Source organism: Trachemys scripta, chromosome 2 (assembly GCF_013100865.1).
Source record: "Trachemys scripta elegans isolate TJP31775 chromosome 2, CAS_Tse_1.0, whole genome shotgun sequence".
Taxonomy (NCBI): domain Eukaryota; kingdom Metazoa; phylum Chordata; order Testudines; family Emydidae; genus Trachemys; species Trachemys scripta.
This window is the reverse complement of record NC_048299.1, coordinates 202506449-202529474: the sequence shown is the minus strand read 5'-3', so window position 1 is coordinate 202529474 and position 23026 is coordinate 202506449. Positions and strand designations below refer to the sequence as shown.

At 39.1% G+C, this 23026-nt stretch overlaps 1 protein-coding gene across 2 annotated transcripts in view; it reads left to right on the top strand.

The window, feature by feature from the left end:
* The window catches only part of ROCK1 (Rho associated coiled-coil containing protein kinase 1), a 182948-nt gene that overhangs the window by 66595 nt on the left and 93327 nt on the right, over nt 1-23026 (top strand). For both annotated transcript variants that reach the window (XM_034762738.1, XM_034762739.1), the window contains exons 3-8: nt 6549-6649; nt 7505-7642; nt 9233-9408; nt 12232-12316; nt 14610-14754; nt 22414-22552. In XM_034762738.1, coding sequence (XP_034618629.1) covers nt 6549-6649; nt 7505-7642; nt 9233-9408; nt 12232-12316; nt 14610-14754; nt 22414-22552 — 784 coding nt within the window. The remainder of the gene's footprint in view (nt 1-6548; nt 6650-7504; nt 7643-9232; nt 9409-12231; nt 12317-14609; nt 14755-22413; nt 22553-23026) is intronic.

Sequence of the window (23026 nt, the reverse complement as noted above, 5' to 3'; positions counted from 1 at the left end):
GGAGTTGAAAACAAGCATTGGTGCATTTTTCTCTTTCAATCTGCAAATAAAAACTAGATATGAGAGAATGAGATCTATTAGTTCTAAAATGTTGAAGGATATGTTGACTAGAAAAACTCTGTTTAAATCACTAGCTATAAATAATACTACTTTTATTGAATAAATCAGTTAGTTTTAAATGCAAAACTTGTTTTAATTAACTTTGTCTTACATGTCCAGCTCATTTAAGGTTAACATTAAAAAAATCAAGAAAACATTTAAATGTTGGTTTTGTGCATTTTAATGTAATTCCAATTTCTAGCCAAATAGAGCCTGACACAAATTATGAGTAAAAATGAATCATCCTCTAGTTAATAAGAAATGTTTCATTTACCATTTTCTATCATCATAAAAAAAGTAAAAATGATGATTGCAAATGTGTGTTAAGCTATATAATTGCTTAAATCAGGGTTTTTCAAACAGGGGTCGCCGCTTGTGTAGGGAAAGCCCCGGGTGGGCCGGGCCGTTTTGTTTACCTGCCCCGTCCGCAGGGCCGCGGATCGCTGCTCTGAGCCAATGGGGGCTGTAGGAAGGGTGGCCAGTAAATCCTTTGGCCCGCGCCACTTCCAGCAGCTCCCATTGGCCCGGAGCAGCGATCCGCGGCCAGTGGGAGCCGCGATCGGCTGGACCTGCGGACGGGACAGGTAAACAATCCAGCCCGGCTCGCCAGGGGCTTTCCCTACACAAGCGGCGACCCCTGTTTGAGAAACCGTGGCTTAAATCAATGTGTGTAGATATAGTGTGTCCAGGTTAGCGAAAAGTTCCAAATTCAGTTGCAAATTTAACATGTTTTAATGGTTGCCAGCCATGGAGAATCAGTCTTTAGGAAAATAATTAAAAAGTACAAATGCAAAACAAGATTAAAATGGATTATTTAAATTATGGTTTCCTGCTTGCTTGATTTTAAATCATGATTAAAATCACTGATTTTTAATTGCTCTGATTTTAAATCAGTCCACCATGTCACTTGATGATAGAGAGGTTGCAGATACTGGTCTGGGTGTTATTGCGGATGAACTGACAGGCATTCTGATAGTGTTTTGTAATGTATTAAATTTTTAACACTGTTAAATAATGTTATTAAATAGTTTTAATTGCATTTATTGCATAATAGGGGATAATTTGATTAAAATAATGCAATTTATGACATAACATTTTTACTTTAAATTTGAGTTTGTGCCTTTTTTCCATGATCACACCATGACTTTTCAAATCTTACTGTTACAAACTACTAGCCCTAATATAGTGTATAATGAAAGCTGAAATGAATAGAGCCTACTTTAGTTAAGGGCTTTTTTGCTGTGGGCTGATTGCTCAGATGCCTAAGAACAAGTGTTTTATTTAACTTCCCACAGTTGAAGTTACACCTGAGCTAGCATAATCTTGTTATCGTGAACATATTGTGTACTCAGTTGTTTTCAAAGAAGGTGTGGTGAAACTTTATTGGAGAAAGGAGAAGCTAGAACTGGGCAAATAGAATACTCAATGCGGCAGTTACAATTAATGTAATTTTGATTATTAAAAAAACTATTAGGCCCAGAAAAACTCCGACTTGTGCATTAGTGGTAAGAAAATGAAACTCACACAATTGCATCTTCATTAAAAGCTATTTCTCTAAGTAAAAATTACATATAACATACAAGCATAAAAATATAGCCTGAAATAGTATCAAGGTGGAGATATATACAACAAAAAGCAAAGAATATAGGGTTTTATAAAAGGTAAGGTGACAGTGTTCTGTGTGGATAAATACACCTCTACCCCCAATATAACGTGACCCGATATAACACGAATTCGGATATAATGCGGTAAAGCAGCTCTCCGAGGGGGGGCTGTGCACTCCAGTGGATCAAAGCAAGTTCGATACAATGCAGTTTCACCTATAATGCGGTAAGGTTTTTTGGCTCCCGAGGACAGCGTTATATCAGGGTAGAGGTGTACCAAAACACAGTGGGGTGAGTCTGAGTGAGTGGTTGCCATAAAGAGACACAGTCAAGTCTTATTTGGTCCATATTATTATTATTATTATTATTATTATTATTTTTTAAGCGTTTACATAACCTAAGACCCATTGAAACGAATCTGATTTTTTTTTTTTCGTTCCAGTGGAAAACAGTTTAAAAATAAAACAAGAAATACTCCCTTGCAGTGTTTGCAATCTAAAGGTTGTAGCATTGTCCTAAAACCCTAAAGTGAAGTTGACTATAAACAGAACTGAACTTGCCACTTTGTTTTCACAGTCCAAGTTGAAAGAAGTGCAAAAAAAATTAAATTTTAAAAATTGTCAATTATAATAACTTAGTGTCTTTTTAACTACATTTTCTTTTGTCATTTTTAAAATTTCAACTCCAATTCTTCTGTATTTTGAACAAACGGAATAATTATACCATAAGATAAAATGAGAAAAGATCACAGCATGATCACAGCAATGTATTTGCCAAAGGAGATTCAAATTAGCAATTAGGTGAGGGCAACCCAACCCATAGATTGGGCATTCCACTTCTTACTCTGTTTGGTATGCTCCAGCCAAACTGGGAAGTGGAACCAGTGAATAAAGTACATATCATTAACTTCTTCTGCCTGATACACCTGTATCTAACAGATCCTGGAACACCCGGACACTGAAGAACAAGCCCCAGAAAAGTGAGAGGGGTGATGTGTATTCCTTTCTTTCCCATGATTGGGGTAGGGGAGAGAAGGGGACATACCATTGGAGGAGGAGAAAAGTGGTTTTAATTCCTCTTCACAGTGATACTTCCCCATAGTTTCTGTTAGGTCTATGTGATTATCCAAGTTTACTGCACACCTAGAAGCCAAAGCTGATATCAAAAATATAGCTCCAAACAGTGCTTAGAGTAGTAACTTCTAGTGTTATGGTGACACAAGCAAACTGTCCTGGGATCCCTCTAGTGTTCCTCCTCTTTATTGTTGACCTTGGCTAGTAGGTGGGTGATACATTTTTCAGGAGGATGGATACAGCACTCGGAAGAAGTTCTGAGTTCTTGCACTACTGAAAACTTTCATTGCATCCAAATGTTTGCCTGAACAGTATTGGCACGGATAGAAGATCTGTCTGAATCTATCATCTCAAATAAAGGAAGTGCCACAGTTTGTCTCTCTCTCCTGGAAAGATCTCCCTGGCATCAGGCTGTATTTATGAAAACTCTCTGGATGCCCACCAGTATTCAGCAAGCGCGATGGGCTACAATGTGGTTACCCATTGACATGTGTGATTGCGCAGTTGGAAGACATGTCCAAGCTAAGGTAACTTTAGCATTATCAGAATATTAAAAGGAAAATGATTTGTAGAACGGACGGGTAAAGTGGTGACAGATTCCTCAGTCAAAGAAAAGTCAACTCTGTCTCCTGACATTCCCCACAGGAGGGAATAGAAATCCTATTCCAAACCCAGGCAATCCTTTACAGGCTTCCAGACTAGCAGGTTTGGCGGACAAAATAATTTCTGTTACTCCTGGGGAAAGTGGTTAGATCCAGAGATGGCAAGTCCAGGTTTGACCCATCCACCGTCTAGTGGCGCTTCAGGTCTTCCTGAACAACTCATGTCTCACTGCCACATCAAAATGGGATAGACCATTGCAATGGTGATCATCTCCTTCAGTTTGTAGATTGTTGGCCTTGAATTGGTTCCAGCAAGTGATTTCTGAAGATTGTCCAGAGAGGATCTACAAATCCATGTTTAGTTCCTTCAAAATGGTTCACAAACTTAATCTGCAGTAGGAATTCAGAGTTTATCGTTCAGAGCATGTAAGCTCATTATCAAATTTCAGACAATGAGGGAGATATCCATTTCTATGGAAGCAGTCTCAACTGGCAGGTTTTTAGGTGTAGCTGGCTGTGCTCTCTCCTATCAGTGACAGACAGGTCTGCTTCAGCCTTTGTTGCTGCATGCAGGCTAAGAGCCCATTGATTAATTGGTCTGTGGACCTTGTAAATCAAAAAGAGGAAATTTTCCATAAGATAGTTTTCCTATTACAAGCAGCAGATTCTGTATGACTTATGATGTTACTATAACATGATATTGTCTAAGGGAGTTGTTTAAGAATTTAATGTACATATAGTAGCTGTCTTTTAGACATTTAAGTTGCAATTTGCAAGTGCCCCCAAAGCCCAACTAGCCATTTTTATAATATTTGGACCTAAATTGCTATTAACAATGCATTTTCATTTACTCTAAGATACCAAGTGGTACTTCAATACACTCTAGAATAAATTATTGCAAAATTTTTGCCTTTCAAAATAAGTCAGTGGTCTTTAGTTTAAAAAAAAAAAAAAAAAAAAGTCAAGTCACAAACCACCCCAAACTTCATTTTGATTTACATCTTTAAAAACAAAATAAGTATCTATTATAGTAACTTAAAGAAAAAATTGCATCTGATGTTGGTCAAATGCCAGTTTTAGCCTTATGTTAATTAAAATGACTGAAATATGAACCCTGTGAAAAACAATAGCTGAGTTTATAGTATTAAACATCTGTTTGATAACAGAATAAAAGTTTCACATTGTTTTAACCTTTCTGTCCTTTGATCCTTCAGAAATGAGTGATGTTAACCTAGTCATAGGCTAAGTTTATGTTTGAAACCATTTGAGGCAAACTTTCACGTCATGTCTTGCTTTTATCTGCAATAGTGTGAAGACTTTTCCTACAGTGTTGACAGTCTTCTTGTAATGGGATTGTTAGGCAACCAATTATTGACAAACAGAAAAGGTTTGCCATGGTGATTTGTTATGTTTCAACCCTATCCCGTCCTACTGATCCTCTAGCCTTAGACCAAGCCAACCTTGCTTGAATAGTTAAAGAACTTAAATTAGATCTTATGCAGTTTACTAAAGATTCTAACCATTTTACAGAATCTGAATCACACTTGTAACTCTTTATTTCTGTAGCATAGTTTATTAAATTCTGTGCATGGTATATACTGCTCTGTAAACCAGGGGTTTACATTAGAAAGCAAGGGAAAAGAATATTCAAACCAAGGTATGGAGTTTTATGAAAACGCCTTGTTACTGGAATTCAGCTGCATTCCTGCTGCTTTATTTTAAATTGATCCTTTTTAATATGAAAATTAATTTCTGCATGCATCTTTTCTTTTTAAACATCCCCTGTATATAGGACAACCAAGTAATTTTTAGTAGCATGCCAAATACTTATTTAAAAATAATCTTGATTACCGCAATATCAGTTCCTCCCCCCACAATTCTTTCAAAACTTTCCTTTTTGGTCTAAAATTCTATTTTGGAAATAAAACAGGATTATTGCTGTGAATGTTAGAAATGGAGCTGTTTAAAAGCTGTTCTGTGCTTGTACCAAAACGTGAAGCTTTTCCATGTAGTCTCATGCCAGTGCTGACCCATATGGATTAAAATAGCCTGTTTTTAATCTATGACCAAATTTGGAATTAGAATATCTGCCCACTGGGAGTTTGTAAATTTTTGTAGTTTAAAGAATGACAGGTTTATATAAATTAATTACAATGATTCTCATTGCATGTTTTAAATTAAAATTCACTTTTTCAACTACAGAAAAGTAATAAAAGTACCAGCAGTTTGTTGTCTAAGGAGCTTGTTTAAGTGTGTTTTATACTTGTAGTATGATAGTTTCTCAAATCGTTTCTCAAATCTTTTACATACATGCCCTTTTAATGATGGTCTTTTTATATTGTTCTGTGTACAAGCAGGTCACCTTAGATGCAGAATTTCTGCATTCCAGTAGCTTTTTCAGATATTTGTTTTAAATGTGAGCTTTCGCTATTTAAACGGTTTCCTTCTTAGCTTGATCCTGCAATGAAGTTGTTGTACTGTGACATTTTTCTGTTACCATGGTAATGAAAGTGAGCTCATGGATTCAGAATACAGATTTCCATAAGATGAGCAAGACCTTGTCTTAAACGTATCTTTTAATAAGCATCAGATGTCGTAAGAACAGTTATCAGTAATTGAAATGTAAATTGATTTTTGTGTTAAATCCAGTATACTTGAAAGATTTTTAATATGACAGTTCCTTTTCTTACATTTTTAATGTTACTCCTGGGTGAATTCTGTGCACAGTCTCTTTTTAAATTCTGTAAAATTCTGCATGTTTTGTCAAAATAACACAATATAATCACGCCAGTTTCAGTTATTTCAGAATACTTGTCAGTAACAATACAGACAACAGAAAAGATTGAGGAAATATATTTTGAAAAATAGATTCCTTACTAGGAATATTAATATAGAACTTTGTGTAATAGTTCATTTCAACTACAATACAGAAAGGGTGTAATTGTAGCGTGACCTCTCTTGTGGCTTCCCTTCTCCTCCCCATCAGAATCAATTATTCTGCAGGAGTTGGGAGGGGAATAATCTGCAGGGGACATTAATTCTGTGCTTGCAGTATTCCCCCAGGTATATAATGTGTAGCACTGTAATAACCTGTATAGAAAGATGGTGAAGGTTTTATTAATGAATTACTGTACTGTTTTAATGCTTTTATATTTTTTCTCTTTATACAGATAAAGACACAATTAATAAAATCAGAGATTTGCGCATGAAAGCTGAAGATTATGAAGTGGTGAAAGTGATTGGCAGAGGTGCATTTGGGGAAGTTCAGTTGGTAGGTTAAATTTCCATGTGTAAATAGAGTTGGATTTTGTTTTATGATAACTCAGTGCTACTTACGTTTTTTATTTTTAATAAGGTATTTTTTAAAATTAAGCTAATCTTGTAATATAGGGACCATAAACCTAGTGAGAATTTTATTCTGGGAAAGAAAGTTTTCTAGGATCCTAACTTTTAATACTCACATGCACAACATCTGAGTTCAATGTGCATTTTCCCTACCCAGAGGCTGAGTACCCTCTCTATATACTAGTCCTGGCCACTGCAACTCTAGGAATTTGTTAGACAGCTCTTCAGCTGATGTAAATTGTCATAGGCCCATTGATGTCAGTAGGCTCTGACAAATTACATCACCTGAGGAGCTGCCTCCAACCTGAACACAGATTTTCCACATATAGCATTTTTTGTGGGTGGCGAGTTAACAACCAGGCCTGCTCATGTTGAATTACTGAGTTGGGTAGCTGCTGGAAGAAATGTAAAATAAGACAAATGTGCTCTTCAAAGTATTTATTTTTCTTTTTACTATTAGTTAACAAAAACATTTACACTTTTATTAAAAACAAATAAATGCACATTACAGAGCAATTACTGTGTACATGGGCTTTTATTTTTAATATTCTTAGCAAATGTTCTATTTTGGTAGTTGTGTTGTAGTTAAAAAATGCAATTTTATACCATGTAGATCAATAGAATAATTATTTTTTTACCAAAGAACCATGAAGAATTGGATAAAATCAGTGAACTAAGGTAAAATGCTCAAAGCAGAAAAAAATACTGAATTAAATATTTTAAAAGATCATCAATATGGAAAGTTAATCTATTTTTCTATATCTTAATTTTATCTTCAAAGGTAAGGCATAAATCTTCAAGGAAGGTGTACGCTATGAAACTGCTGAGCAAGTTTGAGATGATAAAAAGATCAGATTCTGCATTCTTTTGGGAAGAAAGGGACATTATGGCTTTTGCTAATAGCCCCTGGGTTGTTCAGGTATAGTGATACCACTGTTAATATTTTTGATTATGGCAGGGTGGTTTTGTTATATCACTGGATAAATCACATAGTAACTGAATTATATAAATTATCATTTCTAGCATTGTTTCCTAAGCAACTTACAACCCTGCCTTTTTCAGCTAGTTGAAATGTTTTGTTAGGTAAAGCCATTGAAAATTTGAAAGCTGCAAAAAAAAAAAAAAAAACCAAAATTGTAGTTGTCGTAATTCTTTTTAAAATTATATTAAATTAAGTCGTTATGTTCTGAATTGATATATGGTAAAATAATTTTGTTAAAATTGTTGTGCCTGCTTGACAAGAATTCTTTGTGTCACCCCAGTGTATGTGACAATTATTCATGTAAAACATATCTTTCTAAAAACAAGTAGTTGGACAAATATAGATATATATTTTCTGTGTCTTTGGTAAATGAGGTTAAATGCAAACTTTGAAATGAGATGAGAGAAGCCATAATTGGGCAATGTGATATCGTAGATTTGTGGTGATAAATGCAGTTTAGCCTATATAATTTACAGTATGAACTTTTTTTCCCCCCCAAACCTCACTTTCTACTTCGAAATATAAGGACTGGGTCTTGCAAAGACTTACACATTTGCTAACTTGCTCAGTGGTACTACTCTTAATTTTAAGAATGGTGCCTACATCTTTGTTGGGTTATGGTTAAATGACCTAACTTTCAGGATCAAGCTCGTATAAGCCTTATTTACACTGACTTGGGAAAAAAATCATGCTAGTATTTTTCTAGACCATGATTATCTGGAAAGATGTTTGCATTGTTTCCAAACAGTGTGTAAATTCAAGAGCCATTAATTCACTGGTACTGTTTATTTTGAGCAGACCTATACCAACAGATAAAGGTGGATTTTTACTTTTTTTTTTTTTTTTTTAAATTATAACTCGCTTTTCAGACTATGATTTGATAGAAGAATGATAAATTTGCAATAGTAAATCAAATACAGTAACTAGGACTATAAGAACACTGCAGAAAATTCAGAAAAATTGAAGTTTTCATTCATAACTTGTGCATTTTTGGAAGGCAAATACACTCCCCTGGATTACTTGATGCATTTGTTAGACAATGACCAGTTTGCAGTTCTGTACAATACTTTATTTTAATAAGATCCTAAATAAAACCTCTGTCTAAAGAAAATGTACACGCACTTCAGAAAAAATGCAGGCAGATATCTTTGATAAAGTATTTCCTTTTTTTATGTATTTGTAAACTAATCAGCTGTCTCAGTTAATTGATGGCAGCTTGTTGCCCAGTTACGTAGGTGTATATAGTCTGAGGGTGATCTTAATATTCATTGAGCCAGAGTGTCTATCACTCCTTTAAACTGCTCTTTGGCAGCATAAAGAGGCAGAAGACAGCAGAAATGGTGCCCCCTCTTCATAAGGGGAATTCTGGTTGACAAAAGCTGCTAGAATGGCTCTAGTAATTTTACAAAGCTTCGTGTTAAAATATTTGCAGTGAAATTCATTGGATTAATACAATTTGCAAAATTTTCAAGCTTTTATATTAAGATATACTGAATATTTAGTTACTTATTTTTGTTTGTTTTATAGTTATTTTATGCATTCCAAGATGACCGTTACCTTTACATGGTGATGGAATATATGCCTGGTGGGGACCTTGTGAATTTAATGAGCAACTATGATGTTCCTGAGAAATGGGCAAGATTTTATACTGCAGAAGTTGTTCTTGCGTTGGATGCAATTCACTCAATGGGCTTTATTCACAGGTGCATATATAATTGTAGTTAAACTAGAACTATATTAATCTTTACTTTGTCAGAATGTCTTTATAAGAATTACTTAATCTGTTTTTAAATTGTTGCTGGTATTATTACTACATGGTTATTCCCCTAGATACCTTCAAAATTTCTTAGCGTGAGAAAATGCCAACCTGAGATGATAATTTTCAAGATAGGATATTTTCAGCAAATTGACAGTACTTGAGTATTCTGTTCTCTGCCTGAGTTTGGGATTTCTGGGATTTGCCCACTATACAGATGATAGAAATGAAACCAAGATGGATCTAATAATCTATCCCAAGCCTTTGTACTAAAATTTTTAGTTTGGTTTCTTTCCTGAGTAGCGAAAGCATATGGTTTAGTAACTGGATAATAATAGTATTTGATAGTGTCCACTACTAGGTGCTATTATTTATTAGATGTGTTGTAGTAGTGCCTAGAGATCAGGGCTAAGCACTGTACAAACACCTAGTAAGGGATAGTCCCTGTGACAATTTGTTTACAATTTAAAGGAACAAGAAGACAAAGGGTAAGAGGGGAAACAGAGTCACAGAGTGATTTACTTCAGGTTGCACAGCAGGTCTCTGACAGGAATAGAATTTAGATTGGGACTCAGGAGACTCAATGCCCTAATCCACTGGACCACGCCCCAATATTTGTATTAGAATATATCTCTAATGATATCTAATCAGGCTTGCTATCTAATCAATTCTCACAGTAAGGGACTGATAGGATTGAATGAATCTGAAGATTGGGTACAATCTTTCTATATTTGTTCTACTTCATGAGTGATCCACTCCAGTAGATTTAATTTAGTTTTGTCTCCAAAGAGAGATGTGAGAAAAGGATACAAATATGAGAGCGATGCAGAGAGAATATAGATAGATTGGTAAATGAAGTAGCTCTTTCAGCATCTTACTAATGAGGTAACATTGAAAGAGCAAGTCATGGAAAGGAAAAATACTATCTGCAACTATTGCAATTATTTTTCAACTCCCTAGACATGTATTTCTGCCTACGTTTGTTAGTTGTGCCATGGGAACAAAAAACTGACATATACCACACTTCCGTTCGTAGTCCTCATCTCTGATTTTTATCCATCCCTTCTGATTTGGAATATCAGAGTGGCTAGATATAATACACCAATTTTAGTTGCCCCTTTTTTTCCCCCCTAAAGAGAACTCAGTCGTCATTGGTTGATACAGAAATCAAAAATGGCTACATAATCAGTGAGAGGCTTGTCTTAGTAAATTACATATCTCTAAAGCCCTGCAAATCTGCAGATATCCGCTTTATATCCGCGGATGTGGATGGATATATATATATATATATCTTTATTTCTCATTTTTGTTATGATTAAAAACAGCAGAATGTTATAGTTCTATTTTACTAGACTATTAATCAAAATAGAGTTGAAATAAAACCCCTAAACAAAGGAACATTAGCATATTAACTTTCTTTTCAACTAAAGCAATCTTAAATACAATTTTTCTGCTGTATAATAAAAACAGCATAAATTTAATCAAATTATTTTTAATTAAATATGTATAGTGAATTTCATTGTGAAGGATCCCAAAATACTTTGCATACAGTATACATTTAAGAATCACTTACCCATATCTGAAATATAATCCGATCTGGGGTAGATTATAATAGCTATTCTGTGGTTAGCATTTGTGTAAAGTTTTTGTATTTTTATTTAATTGGGAACTGAAGAATAATTGCTCCAACTGAAAATATAAGGGTAATTTTAGGTTGGGGCAATGTAAATAGCCAAATTGCAATTTGGCCAGGAGGTCAGGATTAACACTTTCATATTTTGCAAAAAGGACTACTGCAAGAGTCAGATGTTGGTAGGATGAATATTATACATAATTAATAATTAGCCATATCAAACAATCAAAATCAGTTCCCATTATATAAAAGTGCATGTGTGTTGCCAAAGTTAGAAAGTTAAACCACAGAGGAAGCTGCTAACAGTATTCATAGGTAGGTTGTTGAAGTTACAGATTTGTTTTTGATTAGAGTAGACTCTTTTTTTCTTTTGGATTAGTTTATTTAAATTTAAGAAGTGAATAGAGAAGAGAGAAAGTGAGGAAGATTACTTTTCCGTTCCAAACAATGAACAAAAAAACAGACAGCAGCTAAAGATTCTCTGTTCTAGAAAACCTAGTGTGTGTAATGAATTTCAAAGTTCTTCAAATGCTTGTCCATATATATTCCACTAGTGGTGTGCATCTTCCCCATGCACTTAAATTTAAAATCTTTTGGCTAGCAGTGCATGTTGGGGGCCACACCTGTGTCATGAGTGTCTCATGCCTCCAAGTGAAGATGCAAAGGCTGGGGCATCCCCAACTCTCTTGGTTCCTTCTCACCACCTGTGACTGCAAATTGGAATTGCAGCATCCAAGCTTCTTCATGCACAGAATGGCATATTCTTTGTTATGTAAATAATTGTACTGAGATTAATCCAGTGCAGAAGGACATTTTCATTAGGAAGGGATATGAGGAACTTGAGTTTGAAGAGTAATACCCAGGTTCTTGAACTGAACCTACATCTACTGAGTCTCAGTTCAGTGCCTTAATGAGAAGACCATACTTACTGATATTGGAAATTTGGGGGGTAATTTGACTGAGAGTTTGAAACATTGGAATGGGGTAAAAGGAACACTTGCATTTTTTTGAAGTGTCTTCTTGCCAGCTTAAGTGTCTTAGTCTCTTCTTGTCATGTCACATCAGAAAAATAGTTCTTTTCTTGTTTTGTTAAGTGAAACTAATTTGTCAAATTATGTATAATGCAATATTTTTCAGAGATGTGAAGCCTGATAATATGCTGCTGGATAAAGCTGGTCATTTAAAACTAGCAGATTTTGGTACTTGTATGAAGATGAATAAGGTTGGTATATTTAAACCCTGAATCTAGTACTGATATTTGAGGATAGCATCCAGTGGATATTGTTCTTTGGGATGCCATCTGCTATTGATTGACTTTCTCAAGTGCTTAGCACTGTTGTGTTTGAGCACCTCACATCTGTTAACAAATTTAGCCTCACAGCATCCCTATGAATTAGGGAGATGTTGTTATATCAGTTTTACAGATGGGATATTGAAGCATTAAGAGATTAAGTGCCTTTCAGTCACATAGGAATTCTGTGGCAGAGACATAAAAGGAACCTAAGTGTCCTGGTACTAACCTCATTATCTCCAGACTGATTCTTGCCTGCATATTTATACCTGCCTCTGGAAATTTCCATTACATGCGTCTGACGAAGTGGGCATTCACCCACGAAAGCTTATGCTCCAATACATCTGTTAGTCTTTAAGGTGCCATAGGACTCTTTGTTGCTTTTTACAGATCCAGACTAACACAGCTACCCCTCTGATACATGTATTTAGTGACGCATTTCATTTTGCACTATGGAGCTGATTCAATGTCCACGGTAGCCTTTACATGGACTTTAATGGAATATGGATCAGGCCCAGAGTGGCAGTATTCCTATTGATCATTTAAAAAAAGTTACTTATGATTGCCATCTAGCAGCCTGATCCCAAATTGAGAAGAAAAGGTTGATTTTGCTGCAACCTTTTCAGTGTAAAGAATCAGGTTATTGAAGTACTTGTTGGTAGAAAACCAGTGCAATGAGAAACGTGAAAAGGAGCTCTTTTTAATTTGATGGATGCATTTATATCTGCTAATGTGCTACTCAAAGCTCTGAAGAATCAAATCCATATTGTTCCTTAGAAAAATCTGAGGTCATGGCAGTGTCTCAGTGGTTGCAGACTAACTATCTCCTTCATGTCTTCGGTTATCGTGTTACTGAAGTAAAAGAAAAAAGAAAAAAAGAGCTGAAGCAGTTTCTCATTTCTCTGTGATGAAACAATCAGTATCCAAAGTTGCTGTGCCCTTTATGTGCTTATTTGCCATAACTTCACTCAGCAAAAATGTTTATGTAGAGCAACCAGGTGAAAGACATCTCAGAATTATTCTATTGGAATATGTCCTTGTGAGGCCATAAAATAATAAATGATTTCCAAAGCAAGTTTGCAAGCACTATAACAAAAAATTTGCTGGTCCCCACACAGTGTTGTGATTGGTTTCTGTCAGACAATACTGCATACATGAACATATACTGGGGGAAAAATCTTGAAATAGGTGATCCTTGATAGATCACATGTAACTGATAAGCACATCTGTTAAATCTTTTCAGGAATGCTTGAATGAAGAACTTTGTCTAGCTGCTTTATAATAAATAAATAAGTCACTAAGAGCTCCTTCAAATAAAGCCAGACTTGGGCAGTATGTGTGGGCAGTTCCTCATAACTGCCTCAAATGGCTTTAGAAGGAGTATCCTAGGCATGAATTTGGCCCTATATGTTAAGCTTAATTATGATTAGACCTGGAACAGTTAAGTAATGATGAATTTTGATGAAGAAAGGTGTTATCCTTGTTTGTATTTCTGAGCTGCAAAGTTCCAAAAAAAAAAAAAAAAAAAAAAAAAGACATCCATCCTCAATAAATAGACTTTAGCATATACTGGTGTTGCAGAGGCAATTCAGTGTCTGGAATACCCTTAATTTCACTAAAAAAAAAAAAAATTGCATGTACAATACTGGTTTTAAATTGAATATGTTAAGCAAAAATGAGTTATAAGCAACAGTTTTCCATTATTAAATTGCCTCTGCAAATCCCCTCTCTATGAATAACATGCCCTGTCCTATGAAGCCTAGAATAATTTCAAAACTGTATAACCAATAGAGAGGAGCAAGGGGTGCTGACCATGAATCCGGTATTCTAAATCACAGCCAAGAGACTGCCCCTAATTTGTCAGTTCTTTCTCCAGTGGCACAAGCAGCCTTAGGACATTCCTTCCAACCCTTATCCCTTATGCAGTTTGTCTATTTATGATTTCAGGTTTTAATATCATTTAGTTTTTTGTGTTACTGTGGATTTTTTCAGAGCCGTTTAATAGTTACTTAATAGCATTAAAATATATCTTTGGCAGATCTGGAGTTATGTGCTGCATTTAAAAGATATTTTTAGAATGATAAAATGCCCACCTCAGACCAACATTTTCAGAATCTCCATTGTTTAGGAAAGGAGTGTTCATCTAGATGATAAATATTCCCTTCAAATGTTGTGTAATTCCCATTCTAAATATTTCAGCCTTACTGTTTTGTTTTCTTTGTAGGAAGGTATGGTACGATGTGATACAGCTGTTGGAACACCGGATTATATTTCTCCTGAAGTATTAAAATCCCAGGGTGGTGATGGTTACTATGGTCAAGAATGTGACTGGTGGTCAGTTGGGGTCTTTTTGTATGAAATGCTTGTTGGTGAGTAACAAGATCATTAATGTTTTATGAGTAAAATTAATTGCACTTACTACTTGACTTTGTTAAAATCACATTATGATGTTTCTCATGTACTTTAATTCATAATTATCTTGCTTTACTGGTTGACAGTAATTGTAGTATTTACAAAAAAAGTTTGTGCTGTACAGAGGCATCAGCAATATTGTATCAGTGGGCTTTTGTGGGTTAGTGTTAATTTTGTTTTTAAGTTAAAGGAACTTGCTTCTGATTTATTGCTTTATTCCCCTCACTAGATACTGCTAAAACTTCCCTGCCAGATACAATTGATCAAAAGGTTTTCTTTTTTTTTTTCCGCTTGTGAAATGTACAAAAATGCATCAAGTGTCAGGTATTTTGAAAGATGTTTTGCGAGGAAGTCTAGTTCGGATGATCCTATAAGATCTCAATTCACCTTGCCTCCCATTTCAGATGAAACAAGTTGAATTATTTGCTGTATTAATACACCGGTATATTAGTCAAAAACAGAATATAAAAATTCCTCCATATGGCACTTACTGTAACTTGGCCCAGTGTTGCTGACTCCGTCCTTTGGTTATGGTTATGAGAGACCATTTTTTTTTAAACTGGGCAAACAAATTAAATTCACTTTCTCTTTCTCTTTGCAAGCATATACCCATCTATGTGCTGTTCATCACAGACTAAGGAAAAAAGGAGAGCCCCCCTTGTTAAAATATTGTCAGCACTTCAGTGGTGGACACTCTAGAAACATTTAAGACTTCTCTCCTGAAGTCTTATTGAACATGAAGCATCCTAACAATCCTGTTTGATTTGAATAAAATGAATTGGCACAAAATGTCCTTTTCACTAAATGGGATGCCTATATTAATAAGACTTACATTATTGTGGTTAATGATGCACCCAACTCAACAACATCTGAGCATATATATGTAACTATAATTATATATCAGTCATTTTTCCTGTAATAGATTGTAGCAGTAGCCACCCACCAAAACTACTACTTACACCCAAATCGAGCAAATAATTGAGCAAATAAATTAACCTTAAGTCATGGCAAGGGCAACTAACTCAGTCACTGGTGGACTGAGAGAAAGAAGGAATTCCATAGTCGAGGTTCCAACAGCAAGAATTGACCATACTTGAACATTCTTTAGAGCAGTTCATAAACTGTGGTATGTGAGCTTGTTGACAGTGGTACCTGAACAACAACAAAATTTTGTTTCAATGCACAGTTGCCACATGCACTGCAGTCTGTCAGAAAACATCCTAGAAGCAAAATGTACTCTCTTGTCTGTTTTCAGCCATAAAGGTGAATAACATTCACTCACCATGCAAGCATGGTGGTTTTATTTAGTGGTATGTTGTACGCTGTGGCTGTGCAGGTAGGTGTTGTACTCTAATCTGGTGCACAGTTGGCTGGGTTTGTTTTAAGACTAACCTCCTGCTTGCATTGGGCCTCATAGGTTGAGTTACTAAGGTAAACTTGTGAAGTTCCATATCAGTCCAACTAGAGCACCTCTTATTTCAAAAGATGGTTGCATACATGACCGGTTCAGAGTGGCTGCAAAACCTGCAGCCACAGGGAGCCCTGAGACCAAAAGGCTGTCATGCAGGAATTTGCTGTAGAGCAGGAGCTCCCACTGTACTCCCTGGCCTTGAGACACTGCAGCCTAGCCCTTGCAAAACTGCAAGGCAGGAGACACATGAAAAATTCCCTCATCTCTCTGCAGGGAAGTTGGGTCTGTGGATAAAAGCCTAGCTATATAGAACTAAGGTGAGTTGCCTGGTTCTTCAGAAGCAGAACAGCTGGCTGGCTGCAAATTTGAGCCTCCTCCCACGAGGGGAGACTATTGTGTAATTTGTTCAGCATTGCAGGTATCCAGGGGCACTGCTGGCGGCGGGGGTGGGGATGCTGCTGAGGAGAAGAGACCTCCTGGAGCTGAACCTGCATGGCTCTCAAATAAAGCTCCCATTCTTCTTTGAGTACTTGCTCATGTCTGTTCCATGGTAGGTGTGCGTGTGCCACGTGCACAGTTGCCGGAGATTATTTTTCCCTTAGTGGTATCCGTAGGACCAGCACTAATGCCCCCCTGTAGCCACACACACGTGCCAGGATAAGGGGCGCTGCTGGATCCGCACCCTTCCAGTTCCTTCTTATCACCCGTGACAGTTGCTTGGAATGACCTTGCTCTTGCAAGGCTTTCCCAGTGGTTTGGACTCTGTAGTCTATTCTATATAGTTTTTGTAGTTAGTGTTTTTAGTTATAAGCTAATATTAGTGTATGTAGTGTAAATAGCAGTCCCAGTCAACAAGGGATGTTGGCCCAGGGACTGGGCATGCCCCGGTCCTCAGGCTTCAAGCCATTTACCTCCTGCGGGGAGCCCATGCCAATGAGTGATCTGCATTCGAGCTGTCTAAAGTGCCTTGGGGGAAGCTCACATTAAGGAGATCTGCAGAGGTTTCAGACTGCATTCACAAAGATAGGGACATTTGGTCTGAAGGCTTTGCTCATGGAGGCAGCCCTCAGACTGTCCTTGGAGTCGTGCCGCTCGGAATCGCTGCCAAGCACTTCAGCCTCTAGTGCTTTTCCTGGCACTCCACTGGCACTTGGCTTTTCCTGGCGCCGTTCTCCATTGCTGGTGCTGAGGAAGAAGCATAAGAAACAGTGCACTGAGAGAGGGCACTCTCTTGTGCCAAAGAGGGACAAGCAGAGAGCAGCTGATGCAGTGAGACCTGTGCCAGGCCACTTGTCTTCCCTAGAGCCACGGTCGGCTTTGGCGACTCTGGCTAGGGCACCGAGCCCAGTCTGGGACTCATCTCCGACTCCTGGGATTGGTTGTGGCACTTTGTGCCTGCGAGCCCCCTCGACTCTGGAGGACTTCCAGGCTGCAAAGGATTTGATGTCCCTCCTGATACCGCCCACCCCCCAAAGCCCCTTGCCAGCCAGGGCTACCGGGGATAGAGGGTTTAAGAGGTGGGTAGTTCCATCGCGACAGCAACCAAAGCGGCACCTCCCAGAAGAAAGCCCTCCATTGTCTTGCCACAGTGGTCCTCAACCCGGCGCCAGTCACTAATTTCCTGGCACCACCTGGAGGCAGAAGTGGGTATGGCTCTGCCATGGTCTCCAAGAGAAGAGTCCTCTTCAGAATCTGAGGGGGAATCCTTCACCCTGCCGTAAAAGTATCGGTACCCGACTTATGCACTGGACTTCAGTAAAGGCACCGCAGCTGGTGCTTGACCCCTGAGCCATTGGCCAGTGCACTGGCAATATTGGAACCTGTGGTCACACTTTGTGGTGTCCAAGAGATGAGCCACTGTTTCATTCTGACCGGCACCGGACCCCAGCACCTAGGTCACTGAAGTAGCCCAAATGGAGGTGGTGCAAGTGGAGGAGGAAGGACCAGCCCCTCCTATAGTGCTAGCCTCTTCCTTGTCATCTCCGGATGAGGTGGTCGCAGGTCCTAGTAACCAGTTTCTGCCAGATGACTGCAGGGCCCATCAAGAGCTCCTGAAACAGGACGCCACAAACTTGGAGCTGGAAGCTGAGGAGCTAAAAGAGTCCACGCACAGCCTGATCGATATCCTGGCTGCAGGGGATCCCTCCAGAATGGCCCTGCCAGTCAATGAGGTAGTGTTGGGGCCGGTAAGGACGCTATGGCAGACCCCTTAGTCTCTGCCCCCTACCTCCAAAAAGGGCAGAGACGAAGTACTACGTACTGGCCAATGGGTTTGAATACGTGTACTCACATTCCCCCTCCCCTGGGGTCACTGGTGATGTCAGCCTCAAATGAATGGGACCCCAAGAGCCCCACCCTCAAAGAATAGAGGCTAAGAGGCTGGATCTGTTCAGGCAAAAGGTTTATTCCACGGGTAGCCTCTAGCTTCATATCTCTAACCAGCAGGCATTGTTGGGGAGGTACGATTTTAACCTGTGGGACTCAGTGGTCAAGTTTAGGGACTCCGTGCTGCTGGAGTCAAGGCAGGAGTTCATGGTCATTCTGGAGGAAGACAAGATGGTGCCTAGGGTCTCCCTCTAGGCAGCTCTGGATGCAGCTGACTCAGCGGCCACAACGATTGCATCAGTGGTCATCATGAGGCGCTGTTTATGGCTCCAGTCATTGGGCCTCTTGCATGAGGTGCAGCAGTCTGCCTAGGGTACCTCCCTCTTTGAGGGTACCTCCTTTTTCTCCGAATAGACAGACAGACTCCAAGCTTTGCGGCCTCAAAGACTGAAGGGCCATGCTTTACTCCTGAGGCCTCCAGGAAGCATTTCAGGCCTCAACAGCCTCCCAAGTTTTCAGGGCCACCCAGGTGGGAAACCTTTATAAAAGGAAAGGTTTATAAACATAGTCAGTCCCTGCCTTCTACCTCAGCTTTCCAGTCAGGCTCAAGTAGATACCCCAATGGGACCAGGCAGGCCTTTTGAAGGCACGCCTGAGGACGACATACCAGACTTGATTCAGGATCCACCCCCCATTTTGTTTTTGGACTGCCTTCCGCCCTGTGTGGTCCTACATAACATTGGACTGTTGGGTGCCCAGTACTGCAACAGTTGGTTACATACTGCAGTTTTCATCCACCCCTCCACCCCATCCCTCCAACCCTGTCCCTCTTCAGGGACCCTTCTTACGAGAAGCATCTCATCCAGGAGGTACAAGCCCTCTTGTGTCTAGGGGCTGTAGAGGAACTTCCTTGAGACTTGAGCAGGAAGGGGTTTTACTCCTGATTTTTCCTAATCCCGGATGCCAAAGGGGGCCTACGACCCATCCTGGACCTGCATTGCCTCAAGAAATTGAAGTTTGGCATGGTCTCCCTGGCCTCCATCATTCCCTCCCTGAATCCAGGAAAATGGTACGTCACCCTCGATTTAAAGGACACTTATTTCCACACATGTTCCAGGCAAGGTTGTTCAGGTCTTGACAAACAACGTGGCCTCAATGTTTTACATCAACAAGCAAGGGGGATCTTGATCCTCAGATATGTGTCAGGAGGCCCTCCAACTGTGGGCCTTCTGCATGAAGCACGCTATTCATCTCGAGGCATCGCACCTCCCGGGAGACTGAAATGCGTTGGCAGATCACCTTAGCAGGTCCTTTTCTTCTCTCCACGAGTAGTCTTTTCACCCAGAGGTCGCCAGTGTTATCTTCCAGAAGTGGGGGACTCTTCAGGTGGACCTGTTTGTCACCAGACAGAACAGGAAATGCCACTGGTTCTGTTCTGTGCACAGGCTCAGCAAGGGCTCCCTTTCTGATGCCTTCCTGCTCTTGTGGGCAGATGGCCTGCTGTACACCTTCCCACCGATCCCCTGGATTCACAAGGTCCTCTAAAGATCAAGAGGGACAAGGCAAAGGTTATCATGATATCTCCACCAGCATTGGTTCAGCATCCTTCTGGACCTCTCAGTGGCAGCTCCACTAGCACTCCCACCCTGTCCGGACTTGATTTTGGAAGACCACGGCTGATTGTTTCACCCAAACCTTGCTTCCCTGTACCTGATGGCATGGCTGCTGTGTTGCTGAACCCTGAGGAGCAGGACTGCTCGAATCAGGTTCCGCAAGTCTTGCTAGGTAGCAGAAAGCCAAGTAGGTAGTCCTGGTGGAAGGTCCAGTGGAAACATTTCTCTTGTTGGACCTCCAAATGGAATTGTTCTCCATCTTGGTCTTCCCTGTCGTCCATCTTGGAGTATCTGCTCCACCTGAAACATCAAGGTCTGGTTCTATCATCTGTTAATGTTCACATCGCAGCCATCTCAGCCTTCCAACCTTCAGTACAGGGAAGATCAGTCTTCTCCCACAAGCTGATGGTTAGGTTCCTCAAGGACTTGGAAGGCTCTGCACGCAGGCTCGCAACCTGATTTTCCTATGAGACTTAAACCTGGTCCTATTAAAGCTCACAGGGCCCCCCTTCAAACTGTTGGCATCTTATTCCTTACTGCTCCTGTCGGGAGAAGGTTGCCTTCCTAGTGTTGATCACTTCAGCCAGAAAGGTCTCAGAGATCAAAGCCCTGACATCAGAATCCCCTTATACGATGCTCTTCAAGGACAAGGTCCAGGTGCACCCCCACCTGGCTTTCCTTCCAAAGGTGATGTCACAATTCCATAACAACCAGAACATTTTTCTGTCAGTCTTCTTTCCAAAGCCCTACAGACCTGATGAGAAACATCTGCTGTATACATTTTAGATGTTAGGTGGGTCTGGTCTTCTATATTGAGAGGACTAAGCCCTTTCGCAAGTCTACAGAACTTTGTGTAGCAGCAGTGAAAAGGATGAAAGGACTACCAGTGTCATCCCAGAGAATCTCATCCTGGATAACTGCCTGCATCCGAGCTTGCTATGAGCAGGTGAAAGTTCCGCCTCTGATCATCGTGATCACTCATTTCATGAGAGCCCAGGCTTTGTCAGTAGTATTCCTCACGCAGATACCAATCCAGGACATCTGCAGAGCTGCAACATGGTTGTCTGTTCATACCTTCACATACCACTACATCTTCACCCAACAGGCCCGTGACGATGCCAGTTTTGGGAGAGCAATGTTGCAATCAGCATGTCCATGAACTCTGAGCCCGGGGATATTGCTTGTGAGTAACCTAGTGTGGAATGGACATGAGGAAGCACTCAGAAGAAGAAAAAATGGTTGTTAACCTTTCATAACTGTTGTTCTTCAAGATGTGTTTCTCATGTTCATTCCATGACCTGCCCTCTTATCCCTCTATCGGAGTTACCAGCAAGAAGGAACTGAGAGATTGCAGAGCCCCGGTATGTTTGCAGGGCTATAGGGGGCCCTAGGGCTGGTCCCATGGATACTACTAAGGGGAAAAAATCTCTGGCAACTGTGCATGTGGGGATGCACGCACCTAGCATGGAATGGACATGAGCAACACATCTCAAAGAACAACAGTTACGAAAGGTTAGTAACTGTTTTTTTTTTTTCTCCAGCCAAGATTTCCCCCTACTTGTCTACCTTCCCTTTTAGGTCTCCCTCCCCACAATTTTCTCCACGAGCTATTCAAAATGTTGTATTTTTCTTGGTTTCCGTTTTGTAAAAATGGAAGCAAGGCGAACTCTGGCTTGTGTTCAACAATAATCCAGATAACAGCAGGAATGTCAAAGTTGAATTAGAAACATTAAAAAGTCAAGCCATTCAATGAAGTTCAGCTGCATACCAACATATATCAAGACATCTTGTGACAAATTTGTTTCTTGTAATTTGAGTAATACGAAAGACTGATAATGGCATCTTCATTGTGTTTCCTTTTGACGCATTATCTGAAAACCTTAGATGTTTTAGAAAGATGCTATAATCAAACGTTTTAGGCTTCCTTAGGCATTTGTTTTGCCATAAAGCCTAGAAATACTTATTTTATACCTATTAAGATTTAAAATGAATGTGCACAAAAAATAGAAACTTGCATGTTGTATGTCATACATCAAGTTTTTAAGAAAGTGGTATGCTATATAACTCAAATATGGGGACTATTAGTAGATATTTTTATTAAAGTTTTAAAAAGAAGACTGTATGCACTTTTAATTGTGTATTGGCACTGAGTGTCTTCAAAGGCACAGCGTATAATAAAGAAATAAATGTTCTCAATTAAAACTTCCAGTACTTTTGATATTTATATTATATTAAGATATTTAATTTTTGTACTGCTGTTTCTTCAGGTGATACACCTTTTTATGCGGATTCCTTGGTTGGAACATATAGTAAGATTATGAACCATAAGAATTCTCTTACCTTCCCTGACGATAATGATATCTCTAAAGATGCAAAAAACCTTATGTGTGCCTTCCTAACTGACAGGTAAAATAGCCCAAAGTTTTATTCAGAATTTTAAATAAGTTTTTGTTAATGACATTTTCTCCTCTTGTGACCAGAACAAACAAAAAGCATTTTGTGTATGCATGATTTTCTAGTGGTATTCTAAACAGTTGAACAGTAACAGAAACACCCATTGTTTTGACCTTTTATGTAATATATTTCTGCTACCATATAGACACTGTCACAGTTGTGGGGTCAGCTGTACCTTCTGTCCTTTTTCTTGTCTTTGCGTGCACCTCCATCAGGTTTACTTATTTCCATTTTTTTCTTCCCTTCTCTCATCCCCCGCTCCTCTTTACCTTTCTTGGGCTGGAATCTCACAATTTCTCCCCTTATTTGACCCGGACACCTGTAAACTACTGTGAGTATTCTAGCTGCATATCACCCTATAGGTCTGACGAGGTTTCAGGCATCTGCATTTCCTCTGTTTGGGAACCAGTGACTAGTCATATTGAC